This window comes from Furipterus horrens, unplaced genomic scaffold, assembly GCF_987537825.1.
Source record: "Furipterus horrens unplaced genomic scaffold, mFurHor1.1.pri manual_scaffold_1, whole genome shotgun sequence".
NCBI classification, from domain to species: Eukaryota; Metazoa; Chordata; class Mammalia; order Chiroptera; family Furipteridae; genus Furipterus; species Furipterus horrens.
This window is the reverse complement of record NW_028327171.1, coordinates 84,118,083-84,131,586: the sequence shown is the minus strand read 5'-3', so window position 1 is coordinate 84,131,586 and position 13,504 is coordinate 84,118,083. Positions and strand designations below refer to the sequence as shown.

Below are 13,504 nucleotides of genomic sequence, written 5' to 3'. Positions count from 1 at the left end.
GAACAATTTAGAGCTGTTCAAAATGATTAGGATTGGCGACTCTGACACCAAAATGAATAACCGCTTTGGTTCTGCTGTTCTTTAATTTTTTTCTGCCATTTTTAATATGTACGTTTTAATGGCCATTGTTTTTGGGTTTTTTTTTTTTATTCCTGTTTATCATTATTGCAGTTAACCTCACATTTACTTTGGCTAATATCCCTCTTTGAAAATCTTTGACATTTCAGTTGGTTTTGATTGGTCTTCTTGGTCACACTCCATTAATAATAACTTAAATTTGAATAGTGCTTTTCAGCTCACAAATAATTCATGTTATCTTTAGCGCCCTTGAACGGATCTGTGAGAGAGGCAGAGATTATAATTTCTATTTTATAGGTAAGGTAACTGGGGCTGGAGATAAGGGACTTGCCCAAGGTCATAGACATGGAGAATCACAGAGCTACAACTCAACTCCAGGTCTTTCGGCTTCTCAGATGTTTTTCCTATGTGACATGACAGCCATTACTAAGCCAGCTTGGCTGGCAAAGAGCCAGTATTCACACATATTCTATATGTTTATGTTTATGTATATTCACACATATTATCAAATAGAAATCAAACAGAACTCAAAACATTATTGTGTTCTGCATCCTCAGAAAAAAAAAAAAGGAAGGAAACCCTACTCCCACCACTTCTTCTGAGACGCCTTCCCCCCCAGGTGTTTGTATAGTGTTACACAAACCTGATGTTCTTTTGAGTAATTTGGGGGAGAACCACCACACCACTTAGACCACAAAAATATCCTCAGAGACAAGAAAGAAATTAGTAAGGATAAGTCAAGCAGTAAATTCTAACCAGAGGTCCTACATAAATATTCAAATTTAAACAGAACAAAGTTTACTTAAATAAAAAGAGAAATGTTGCAGATGGCAGAAGGAGATGGTTTTCGAGAGAGAAAGGCCAAGCCTGCAAGAGGAAAAAAATTGTAGTAAAGCAGGATCCCACTGGGCCTTTGGTAGCCAACTAGAGTTCTAGGTACTTTGTCTTTTCCCGGTTTTCCAATGTGTCATTAGAATATCCTGATTTAAAGATTATTGAATGTAATCCAACACATCCACTGAATTGATGGGTAGAAGGGTGAAGGGCCAGGCATGCTAGCTTATTAAAGATATCACCGCGAGTTTAGGATTTAATGATTAAATTAATTCATCCCCAAAGGTAGAATTAAGTCCCAGTTCAAACAGGACCAAGTATTACCACGTATTTCTAGTATGGATTAACACTTTCACCTCTCTAGTGACTGCCTTGGACACTGAATGCTAGAGCCAGATGAGGCTTTAGGGAACAATCAAGTCTTATTTTTAACAAATGATGGATCTGAAGGGATCTGTTCAAATACACAAAACTGGGATGAGAACATGTGAAGTGCTGGTCTTCTGAATGAAAAATGTAAGGAATAGTTGTGTGTGTAGTATGGTATAATTTGTGTTTCAAAGGAGTATATCGTGTGTACATATTCATAAACTATATCTGGAAAATGTGAAGAAAAATGGGGAAAGTTGCTGATTCAAAGGGAAGGGATTTTAGATACTAAAGAACTGAAGTGAAAGGGAAATTTATTTTTTTCTGGATATTCTTTGCTATTTATTAAAAGTTTACACCTCTGTCACTCCTACTATATGCTCCTTGAGGGCAGGGCCCGCTGACCATATTATAGTCTTCTTTCTAACCCCTACATGGATCTAGCATTGTTTCCGGTAAGTACTCAGTAAATTATTGTTAAATACTTAGAAGCAGATTTCTTTTTTCACCTGAAATAAATTTGACTATTATTCAGTATAAATCAGTAATAATTTTGTGTTTTTATACAAATGCTTTATGACAATCATTCTTAGAAATACAGAAACTAACAGCTTCCTATCTTCTCTCATTTTATCAGTACATAAATTACTTAGAGTACACTTGAAATAAACAGTTCTTGAGACTATCCCGACATGAAATGGAGAAAGTTTTATGTATCAATTTTCTGACAGATGGTTTTCTATTTTCCCCCCTAGTGAGTATATTAAGAAAAACTGCACGTCAATGAATTTTATGGTAGGAATTATTTAATTAAGCATTTTCTTAGGTGCTTTTTATTAAACAATTCTTCTGTAGCCTGTTCATACTATTGGTATTACTTTTGAATAGGGTATTGCAAAGTCAATGCACATTTTATAAGAAGTGAAAAACTATGCTCCAGAACTAAGTAATGCAGCAGCAAAGAAAAGAAACTCTCAGGAGAATGGAAATTAAATTACTTATAGACAGAAGCTTATTTAATTGTTTTCCAGAAGATACATTAAAAATCTCTCTCTCGTTCCGGCCAAGATGGAGGCTTAGACGGACACGCTAGGTCTCCCTCTACAACTAGAGAGGAATACAACTACTTCAAAACAAAGGATAACTAGAAATTCCAGAAAATAAAACTACACGGAAGCCCAACATATGAAGTTATAAACCAGCGGTGCCATTTGGGCAGGTAAGAGTTAAAGAGGGCAGCGCTGTTTGCGGTCGCACCTGGAGTGGCGGGGCAGTGAGGAATCCCGGCTGCGCAAGCCCCTGGCAGTGCGCGACCCCGGCGCTGGGGAGAGCGGCCGCTGCATCGCCTTGAACAGTGAGGCCCAGGGGGGCGGGAGGACGGATCCCGGTCTCCTAGCTGAATAACTGTGTGAATCCATCTTGGACCCCCGCCCCCAAAGAAAGCACCACAGGGCTGCGAAATAGGTCGCAGACAGGCGTCAGTCGCTGAATTGTGACGCGTACACAGGCACTGCCCCCTACAGCCGGCCCAAGAAAACAAAACGCATCTGTCAAAATGAGGCAGACAACTATAGAAATCCCGGTGACACAGCTCACCAGGCAACAGATAGAGAACCTGACAGATGAACAGATAAGAAACCTGTCAGAGGCTCATTTCTGGGCCATTGTTATCAGGTGGCTTACAGAATTCACAAAAGAGCAGGAAAAAGATAAGAAAGAAGCGAAAAACATTCATAACGAAAGGAACAAAACCACATACGAGACAGATGGTGAGGAAAAAAAATCCAGAGTTCATTTCAACAAACTGGAATATGGAGAAGGAACAAGCAGTCAACCAATGCAGCGAGAGGAAATGGGAAGCAACAATGGGAGGATCAGAAACCTCTGGGACAGCTATAAAAGGCCCAACATAAGAATCATTGGTTTGCCAGAGAGCGAGGAAGATGAACTAGAACTTGAAAAATTGAGTGAAAATATAATAAAGGAGAACTTCCCAGACTTGGGGAAGGGAATAGACTTGCAGGTCCAGGAAGCAAGGAGAGTTCCCAAGAGACTGGACCCAGGGAGAACCACTCCAAGACACATTATAATCAAAATGTCAAAAATTAAAGATAAAGAGAGAATCTTAAAAGCAGCAAGAGAGAAGAAAAGAATTATGTACAAAGGGGTCCCAATTAGACTATCAGCTGACTTCTCAAGAGAGACCCTACAGGCAAGAAGGGACTGGCAAGAAATATTCAAAGTAATGAAAATCCAAAACCTACAACCACGAATACTCTATCCAGCGAAATTGTCATTCAGAATAGAAGGACAGAGAAAGTGTTTCCAGGACAAAATAAAACTGAAAGAGTTCATTAGATCCAAACCACTGTTATATGAGATGTTAAAGGGACTGGTTTAAAAAACAGAAGCTAGGGAGATGAAACAAAGGCAAACTAAACAGGCAACGAGAGTGGAAAAGGAACTGTGGGTACGGGAAGCATATTGGGGGGAGGTCAACAGGGAGGGGGAGTGGGGAGAGGGAGGGAGATGATATAGGAATTGGGGATCATGGTAGGAGGGAATGGAATAGACGGAGAGAGGTTGGGAGGAACTGTATGCACAACTAATGGACATAATCTAAAAGGGGGGGACAACTGGAGGGAGGGGGGCCACCGGGTGGAGGGGAGCAGAGGGAAGGGAAATTGGCACAAATGTAATATTTTAATCAATAAAACACATTAAATCTGAAAAAAAAAGAATTTTCCTGTTTTTAATTTCCTATTTAATTGTTTAATCTTGTTCTATGCCCATTTTTATATTTGCATAAGGGTTTGATGCATAAAAACACTGACCTTTGGAAATTTGCTCTAAGTATTTTTCCCAGTCTGCTATAATTTTTCATTCTGGCTACATTTTTGGATGATATAAAAGTTAATATTTTATGTTGTCAAATCTGTCACTTGTCTTTATAAATTCTAGCTGCTCCCCTTCTTAGGTTCATCAATAAAAATTTCAATTCTTTGGCAAAAAAAAAAAAATCTCTCTCTCTCTCTCTCTCTCACACACACTCTCTCTCTCTCTCTCTCTTTCTCCACACCACACACACACACCTCTCTAGCATTATAATGATGCTACACTTAGGATTGAGATTTTCATTAAGTTCCTTTATAAGATAAGGTGTGAGAGCAAAATAAGTATCTGGTATTAGCACTGAGGATGAGTAACTGAGCAGACTTCAATGTGAACCACACTTGCCCTCTAGTGGGTATTTGCAAACACTGCAGTTTCCTGGGCTGTTGGGTCTTTAGCCCTGGGCATTTTCAAAGGTCTTTTGAAGCTTATTATAAACAGATACGTATTACTCATTTATATTTATTCTGTCAACTGCTAATTTAAAAAGGGTGTTATTAAAAGGATTAGAAACAGTTTATTCTTATGAGTACTTAAACATTTCTATCTTATTTATACAACTAATTTGCTTTGTAAACTCCTTTCTTTCATAATAGTATAAAGATAAACTTTAATGGACTCCAGATACAATTAGCTAAATTCTAAATGAATGACTTCACAGCATTTAAATAAAAGAAAAAAAATGGCATCCCTGTATGGACATAATCATGATAATAATTTTTATAATGACATTTTTAGATTATCACATGAAGAACCTTCTTTACAATTCAGACTTCTGCATTTTTATTGCTGTTTGGCTTTAACATTTATATTTATTTGTGACCGCACTGAAGCAGCCAAAGGGAATCTGACAGATGGAAAATCTGCCTCTGGCATAAAGCATATACATTATCAACCGTTTCCATTTAAAATAGAACTTTGGCACTTACTAACAAAGCCTGACTTGCCACCAGGTGTGCCTCCTTCTGGCGAATCTACTTTATCTGTTAGGATTAAGTTTAGTGCAAATGTGTGACACCCACAATAATTCCGTTTTAAAGAAGGTAGACCTTTATTTCTCTCCTTAATAAAAGCATTCTAAATTTAAGGATCAATATGACGCCTCCATGTTCAACCATGGCTGAGGCTTCTAGCATGTTGCTCCTCAGGGCACAGCCTTCACCTCCTGGTCCAAGGTGTCTGATCTGTCTCCAGGCAACAAATCCACATTCCAGCCAGCAGGAAGGATGATGAGGAAAAACATGCCCACTCCCGTTTAGGATCCTTCTTGGAAGTTGCACCTATTCCAACTACATCCAATTGGCCAGGACTTTGTCACATGGCTACAGCTAGCTGAACGGTCTTCGTTCTAGGCTGCTCTGTTCCAGCTGAAAATTAGGAGTTGCAATACTATGGAAGAAGGCAGAATCGATACTCAGAGATAACTAGCAGCCTCTCCTATAACCTACTCTCACCAATTGCCTTCATTTATAGATCCTACTCTTTTCTGTTTCCTTTTTGTTTTGTTTTTTCTATTGAAAGGTAACATCTTTTCATTTGTCTTTCACTTATGATATTCTAATAATAAAGACTGTGTTTTCTGTTTTTGTTTTCCTTCTTTCTCTAAATATATTCCAATCACTTGGTCTGCAAGTTTCACCACGTGGGTACATTCCTTCCTTCCACAGGTGATGGCTGTGCCCCTTGCCCCCCTGCAGCTGCTGGTAGTGCTGCTTACCATTCCCCTGGACTCCATCAGGCTCATTCAGGCCGGTGCGTACTATGGGATCAAGCCGCTGCCTCAAATTCCTCCTCAGCTCCCACCACAAATTCCACAGTACCAGCCCCTGGGCCAGCAAGTACCTCACATACCTTTAAGCAAAGATGGCCTTACCATGGGCAAGGAGCTTCCTCACATGCAGTATGGCAAAGAGTATCCACATTTACCGCAATATATGAAGGAAATTCAGCCGATGCCAAGAATGGGCAAGGAAGCAGCTCCCAAGAAAGGCAAAGGTAACATCATCTTCCTGTGCTGTTACAGAACAGCAGTCTTCCAAAACCCTAAACTAGGAGATTGGCTGGGGTGGGGTGGGCAGGGGACTATATTTTAGAAACTTTTATTTTAGAATGTATTACTAATGTTCACTAATGCCTTCTGTGTTCTAACTCTATTCTTGAAAAGTTTAAGTCTTAAAGATACAAACAAAACTACCATTTTATGTTGTGCTTTATTTCAGCATCAAATAACAGAAAACATGTTTAATAACAAGTAGTTTATTTCTTCACTCAGTACATATTTATTCAAACATTTGGCAATTATTTAACGAACATCTATTTCTGTGCCATTTTTGGAATACATGCAGGGAAAAGGCAATGAAAAGAAAAGAAAGGTAACCATCAGTATTCTGAATTAGGAAAGCAGTGTTTTATGGACCTGCTGCATGTGTTTTTTTTTTAAACCACATGAAAGCATTTTGTAAACTAGGTGCTAGATAAATGCAAGTGTTTTTAAGACTGTTCTAATTAAGTTACTACCATGTTAATAAATAAATCGACAGAAGGAAAGTAAAGCCTATACGCTGCATCTAGAGATGATTCCCGAAGAGCTCGTCCATTACTTTCTAGGCATGTTTTTTAGTTATTCAACACCTACAAAATGTCTATCACTGTAAGTGACACTTTCTTATAAATTCAGCTGGTTTATCTGGAGTTCTAGGAAGCTCAGCATTTGTGGGGAATGAACTTCATCAGAGTAACAACTTCCTTTGAGGAGGTGGAGGCCATGCCACTGGTCCCTGCAAAAGCAGGAAGCTTTACCACTAGAAAATAGTGGATTTGGCACTATGAGGCCTGGATGGCCGGAGGCCAGAAATGAGGGAGACCTAGTCATTTAAACCTCTCTGAAACTACTTTTCCTCATCTGCAAAGTAAGGTTGTTGAAAGAATCAATAACATAAGGTAAATAAAAGTGCTAAGTTAATGCTAAAGCACCATAAGAAATTTGAGTTGCTACAGCTGGTCACGCAATGAATCCTAAGTAACAGCAGAGTAAGTTTCAGGCACCGTGCTAGACACCAGGGATTCCTGATGAAGAAGACCTGCCCCTGACACTCCCCTTGATACAGTAGCTACAATTCACTGCTTAGAAGTAACATGTGAAGACTGTACTTTCAGGGATCATTTCTATAGTTCATCAGAAATAACACACCTTAATGGTACTCTAATACTATCTATTAGCATAAGAGAAGTATTCCCCATTTCCTACTCTTTAGGAGCTGATATTCCACTATGGAGATTATTTTGACATTTTGTTTTCCTCCCTTTCTTGAATGGCCTGCCTGGCTTTTGGCACTTCCTGCACTTACTCAGATGGGAACCAGATTTCAATCCTAGAATTTGGAAAAGAATATGAGTTCTGTGCTTCTATTTTGTTCCCTGACAGTAGCTCAGTGAAAACTACAACAGTCAGAATGAAGATATGACCACTGGTTGAAATAAGACTTAGGGACCATAAATTTCATTTATTTATGTTATCCATTACTTTCAGTAGCATGGGCATCAAGAATTATGTTTCTCTGAAAGACATAATATTATCATTTATAAAAACATATGCTTTGTATTTTGACAGCAATTCAAGAAAGCATAACATCTTTCACATCTGTTATCTAACCCTGCAGTGTAGGTGTATTATTCTCAGCATATAGGTGGGCAAGCAGAAACTCTGATGGCTTAAGTGACCCAATAAAGATCTCAAGGCCAGGAAGAAAAGCTGAGCTTACTGCTCCTAATCTCAGCTCTATTCCATATCCACACTGCTTGTCATCCTAAAATCCTGAAATATTTTATTCACTCCTTCTGTTTAAAAACCTAATTTGCAAATGATAAATAGCATATTAAAGAATGAGTATTTGAGGCTTAGGAAATCTACAGCATATTAAATAAATTAATCAAATCTCTTTGACTCTAGAGGACAGAAGTAGAAGATGTCATTAAACCACAAACCAAATAAAATGCTTCAGTTCTTCTTAGAATCCATGTAATGACTTTCATCATCCACATCACGCTGTATTTTTGCACAAGAGAAAATATTTTTTGCCATAAATTGTTACATAAATAATCAAGGACATGGAAATATATAACAATAAGTAGTAAAGAAATAGAAAAAATAAAAATGGAAAATTACTCCAGCATTGTTTAAAATACACACACACACATATACCTAAAACACAAGATGGAAATATCCATGTAAATGTTAGCTGATTATCTCTGAGTAGTGGGCTTATAAGCAACCTTGATTTTTCTTTACCCTTTTTTTGAGTTTTCTAAATTATCTATAATGAACACACCATAATATCTCTCAGTTTTATACCTGGAAAAATGTTTCCTTATTACTTTTCAGCTTTATCACTTAACCAATGCAAATAAAAGTAGCTGAAGATATCAGTTCTCAAAACACTATCTCAAATACCTCAAAGAAGTTATCATTTTGATTATTCTTTAATTACTGATAACATACAGTCCTGGAGGATAAGCATAGTATGCCTAGTCCTGCTTCTCTACAAGTAACAGGCAAATGTGCCTGAACTAAATAATCATTGTCATGACTTCCTTAAAGTGAAGAATAATCAGTCTCTCTCTCTTTCTCTCTCTCTCCCCACACCTTTTCCCCCCACCTCCTCTTTCCCAGTAGAAATACCATTAGCCAGTTTACGAGGGGAACAAGGTCCCCGTGGAGAGCCTGGCCCAAGAGGACCACCTGGGCCCCCTGGTTTACCAGGTCATGGGATACCTGGAATCAAAGGAAAACCAGGGCCACAAGGATATCCAGGAATTGGAAAACCAGGTATGCCTGGAATGCCAGGAAAGCCAGGAGCCATGGGAATGCCAGGGGCAAAAGGTGAAATTGGACCAAAAGGGGAGATCGGGCCCATGGGGATCCCAGGACCACAAGGACCTCCAGGGCCTCATGGACTTCCAGGCATTGGGAAGCCAGGTGGACCTGGGCTACCAGGGCCACCGGGTGCAAAGGGTGAGAGAGGACTCAAAGGACCACCAGGACCTCCAGGCCTTCAGGGTCCAAAAGGAGAGAAGGGCTTTGGGATGCCAGGTCTGCCAGGCCTGAAGGGTCCTCCAGGGATGCATGGCCCCCCTGGCCCTGTCGGACTTCCAGGAGTGGGCAAACCAGGGGTCACAGGCTTCCCTGGGCCTCAGGGCCCCCTGGGAAAGCCAGGTCCTCCAGGTGAGCCTGGGCCACAGGGCCCTATTGGGATACCAGGGATTCAAGGACCTCCTGGGATACCTGGAGTTGGAAAACCTGGCCAGGATGGGATCCCTGGCCAGCCAGGGTTTCCGGGTGGCAAAGGGGAGCAAGGACTGCCAGGGCTGCCAGGACCCCCAGGCCTCCCAGGGGTTGGGAAACCAGGCTTCCCAGGACCCAAAGGCGACAAGGGCATCGGGGGTATTCCTGGGGCTCTGGGACCAAGAGGGGAGAAAGGGCCAATAGGTGCCCCTGGAGTGGGGGGTCCCCCAGGAGAGCCAGGCCTGCCTGGAATCCCAGGTCCTATGGGCCCTCCAGGTGCGATTGGTTTTCCTGGACCCAAAGGAGAAGGTGGGGTTGTAGGGCCACAGGGGCCACCAGGTCCCAAGGGTGAGCCAGGGCTTCAAGGCTTCCCGGGAAAGCCAGGTTTCCTTGGTGAGGTGGGGCCCCCTGGCATAAGGGGTTTGCCAGGTCCCATAGGGCCCAAGGGGGAAGCTGGGCATAAAGGTCTGCCAGGGCTCCCTGGTGCTCCAGGACTACTTGGGCCAAAGGGAGAACCTGGAATCCCAGGGGATCAGGGCTTACAGGGCCCCCCAGGCATTCCTGGTATTGCAGGCCCTAGTGGCCCCATTGGACCACCTGGAATTCCAGGACCCAAAGGGGAACCAGGCCTCCCAGGGCCCCCTGGGTTCCCTGGAGTAGGGAAGCCAGGAGTAGCAGGACTTCATGGCCCCCCAGGAAAGCCTGGTGCCCTGGGTCCTCAAGGCCAACCCGGCCTTCCAGGGCCCCCCGGCCCTCCAGGCCCCCCAGGTCCCCCAGCTGTGATGCCCCCTACACCACCTCCCCGGGGAGAGTATCTGCCAGATATGGGGCTGGGAATTGATGGCGTGAAACCCCCCCACGCCTATGGGGCTAAGAAAGGCAAGAACGGAGGGCCAGCGTACGAGATGCCTGCATTTACCGCTGAGCTGACCGCACCTTTCCCGCCCGTGGGGGCCCCGGTGAAGTTTGACAAGCTGCTCTACAACGGCAGGCAGAACTACAACCCACAGACGGGCATCTTCACCTGCGAAGTCCCGGGCGTCTACTACTTTGCGTACCACGTTCACTGCAAGGGGGGCAACGTGTGGGTTGCTCTGTTCAAGAACAACGAGCCCATGATGTACACGTACGATGAGTACAAAAAGGGCTTCCTGGACCAGGCGTCGGGGAGCGCAGTGTTGCTGCTCAGGCCCGGAGACCGAGTGTTCCTCCAGATGCCCTCGGAACAGGCCGCGGGACTGTATGCCGGGCAGTACGTCCACTCCTCCTTTTCAGGATATTTATTGTATCCCATGTAAAAAAGAAAAGAAGTAGAGAGAGATTTAATAGAAGAAAATGACGCACCAAAAAGTCCAAATGAAAACCATAATTGCTTCAAAACGTTTATATAGTTGGAAAGTTATATTTAAGTGAAAATTTGAACCATCATGTACAAATAAAAGATGCATGTTTCCCTTGTAATGGGAAACGATGGGACAGATGTATGTAGCAAGTGCTGACACTTGCGTTGTACCCACTGGAATCATATTACTTGCTGTATGTTATATGCTTCCATGATAACCTGCTTATTCAGATCAGTCAAAATACTTCAGTATGAAAGATCATAGCTAATGAAAGTCACTCACTCATATTGTTTACTTTAAAATATTTATAAATATGGCTTACAGAAAGGTCAATGATAACAATTATATACCGTATTTACTTGCATAATTTCCTCTGTATTTGTGCAGATATTTTGCCATGGAATGTGGGGGAGGAGTTCTGCAGTGTCACTGCCCCCTGAGAGGGGGTGGGAGGTATGGTAGGGCTTTAGTAGCAAGGGCTATTTCTCTCCTGTCAGAAGCTGTGTCCTTTAGTAACAGTTCTACTGAGAATTGTGGGTCTAATGTGTCTTGAAGAACCAATCAGCCATTGTGTATCTATTCAGTGCCTTCTCTGTACCTAGCCCTGGGTGAGACACTTTTGTGGGGCTTAAGACTGTCCCACAAACAGCTAACAACTAGCTGGGAGACATGAGCAATAATTAACTCAGTTATTTCTCAAGGGTCTTTTTTTTTTCCCCTGCTTCTTTTTTCTTCGCTCTATGTAATTTTCACTATGGTCCAAGTAATATAAACATCTGGAAGTCATAAGGAAAACAAAAAACAAAAAATCCTCTTCCCCCATAGCTTTCCAGTTTTGTGGAATACTTATTATAATAGCAATTATTGTGTTTACATACATATGAAAATCCCTTCCTTTGCCTACACACACAAATGAGGGGGGCAGCAATATGTTTTAGTAGCTGTTGGATTTCAAAGAAATTTCCCTGAATAGCACACCTGCAAATTGGTGTGTCATCTGAGGTTCCAAAGCCAATTTCCAAAATCCAAGCCAACCTTTATTTTTTCGAGAAAGGGAGTATAGATTTTCAGAATTATATAGGAAAATAATATTTTCAAAAGATAATACCTGAAGTTTTAAATTTAATACTAGGTGTACTACTTCCTGGTGTGGGTACTAAAACTATAGGAAAAGACCCCTTTCTTTAGAAGCAATCTGTGGAAGAACTTCTGAAATGTCAAAGGGCAATAACAGCCCTTGCTTTTCATGTCACCCCACACTCAGCACAAGGCAGGAGTGAATACAGGTTTAAAGGGAGAAATAAATATTGTCCCAGGTTTTCACTTAGGTACATACTGCTTCCGACATTCAAATCTGGTCTCAAACCACAAAGCATTTAGATTCAGCTTTTAAACTACTGCTGTCACTAAGCCACTGGGGGAAACACTGTGGGGTTATAGTGGTGGTATCTTGTATCTTTTCCTCAATATTAAGAATGAGGAGTTGAGGGAATATTTACAGATGGAGAATGACACAAATAAATACGGTATAAACACACATAAAAATGTGTCTATGTCAAATCAGAATCATTTTAACCAACAAGATGGTATATGAGCACTATTCCTTCTCAATTTCTTAAAAAGAGAAATGAGTTCATTGCCACAGAGTTTCTTATTCACTGCTAATTGTATGACAGAATTTTCCCATCAATAAGATATCCCACCCAACCTTCATTTTCAAAGTAGACAGCATTTATGTGGCCAAATATCCTTTGAGTTGATCTTGAGGATGCTTGTTTAGGGCTGATGACTATGGGGCAATGTGGGTCCATTGGGTTCCTTCTGCTGAACAGCTGTGTTGAAAGGGCTTGGAAGCAAATCAGATCAAGTGATTTGTAAAGCTGTGTTTATCTGTACATGTATGGGCTTTTCATTCCCACCAAGTAAGAGTGAAAGTACCTATTTAGTTAAAACCAAATTTCACTTTTCAAAATACCTTCCAACTTATTTATTGGTTGTTACTCACTTGCCTATATGTGTGTGTGTGTATGTGTGTATATTATCAGGCATATGCTCCTAGCTTTTAGAGAGGTCAGGAGCAAAATCTATGCCAGATACTGTGTATTCTACAATGGTGCTAATCTCAGAGCAAATGAATTACTACATTTAATTTAAAAAAAGAGTTTTAAATAATTATCTATGTGTCTGTGTTTCTCTTTTGAGTGCTGCACATCATGTGAACACATTAGTGTAAAACCAGAAAAAACAGCCTGGTGTTATAAATAGGGATAGTACTATAATCCCTATTTAATTCATAATTAACTAGAACTTTTCCATGTAAAAAAGACCCGGCTGACATTATTGCTATTTAAATACCGAGTTTTTAGCAGTATGACATCCACAAGGGGAAAAGGAAATGTGTTGCAGTGGGTGACCGTTCTCAAGTATTTCACAGAATACCATGAGCAGTGAACAGACTGGTAACTTTTTCCAGTTTTCACGATAGATTTGAGATTTGTCAATAGCAAATCATTTTTGTATTTAAATTTTGTACTGATTTCAAAAAAAGTCTTATTAAATATCTTTAAAAGTATGTTTCTCATCTTGTTCATATCACTCAGCTGTTTGAACTTCATAACTCTTTTATCCCTCAAAGTATTAATTAGTTGTGGAAACAGAGACCTAAAACAGTCATTGCTTAAACAGGACAAGACAATTATTTCTCTCA

At 41.0% G+C, this 13,504-nt stretch overlaps 1 protein-coding gene and 1 pseudogene across 2 annotated transcripts in view; both read left to right on the top strand.

Annotated features, from left to right (window-relative positions):
* The window catches only part of COL8A1 (collagen type VIII alpha 1 chain), a 160,706-nt gene extending 147,734 nt beyond the window's left edge, over positions 1-12,972 (top strand). The window contains exons 3-4 of one of the 2 annotated variants that reach the window (XM_090276099.1): positions 5,841-6,168; positions 8,846-12,972. In XM_090276099.1, the coding sequence (XP_090132225.1) occupies positions 5,844-6,168; positions 8,846-10,752 (2,232 nt within the window). In that variant the 5' untranslated portion in view covers positions 5,841-5,843 and the 3' untranslated portion in view covers positions 10,753-12,972. Of the gene's footprint in view, positions 1-5,840; positions 6,169-8,842 lie in introns of both variants that reach the window. The other variant, XM_090276098.1, reaches the window with a different exon arrangement.
* Positions 7,314-7,401, top strand: LOC150021402 (small nucleolar RNA U3; annotated as a pseudogene).
* Positions 12,973-13,504: the final 532 nt, after the last annotated feature.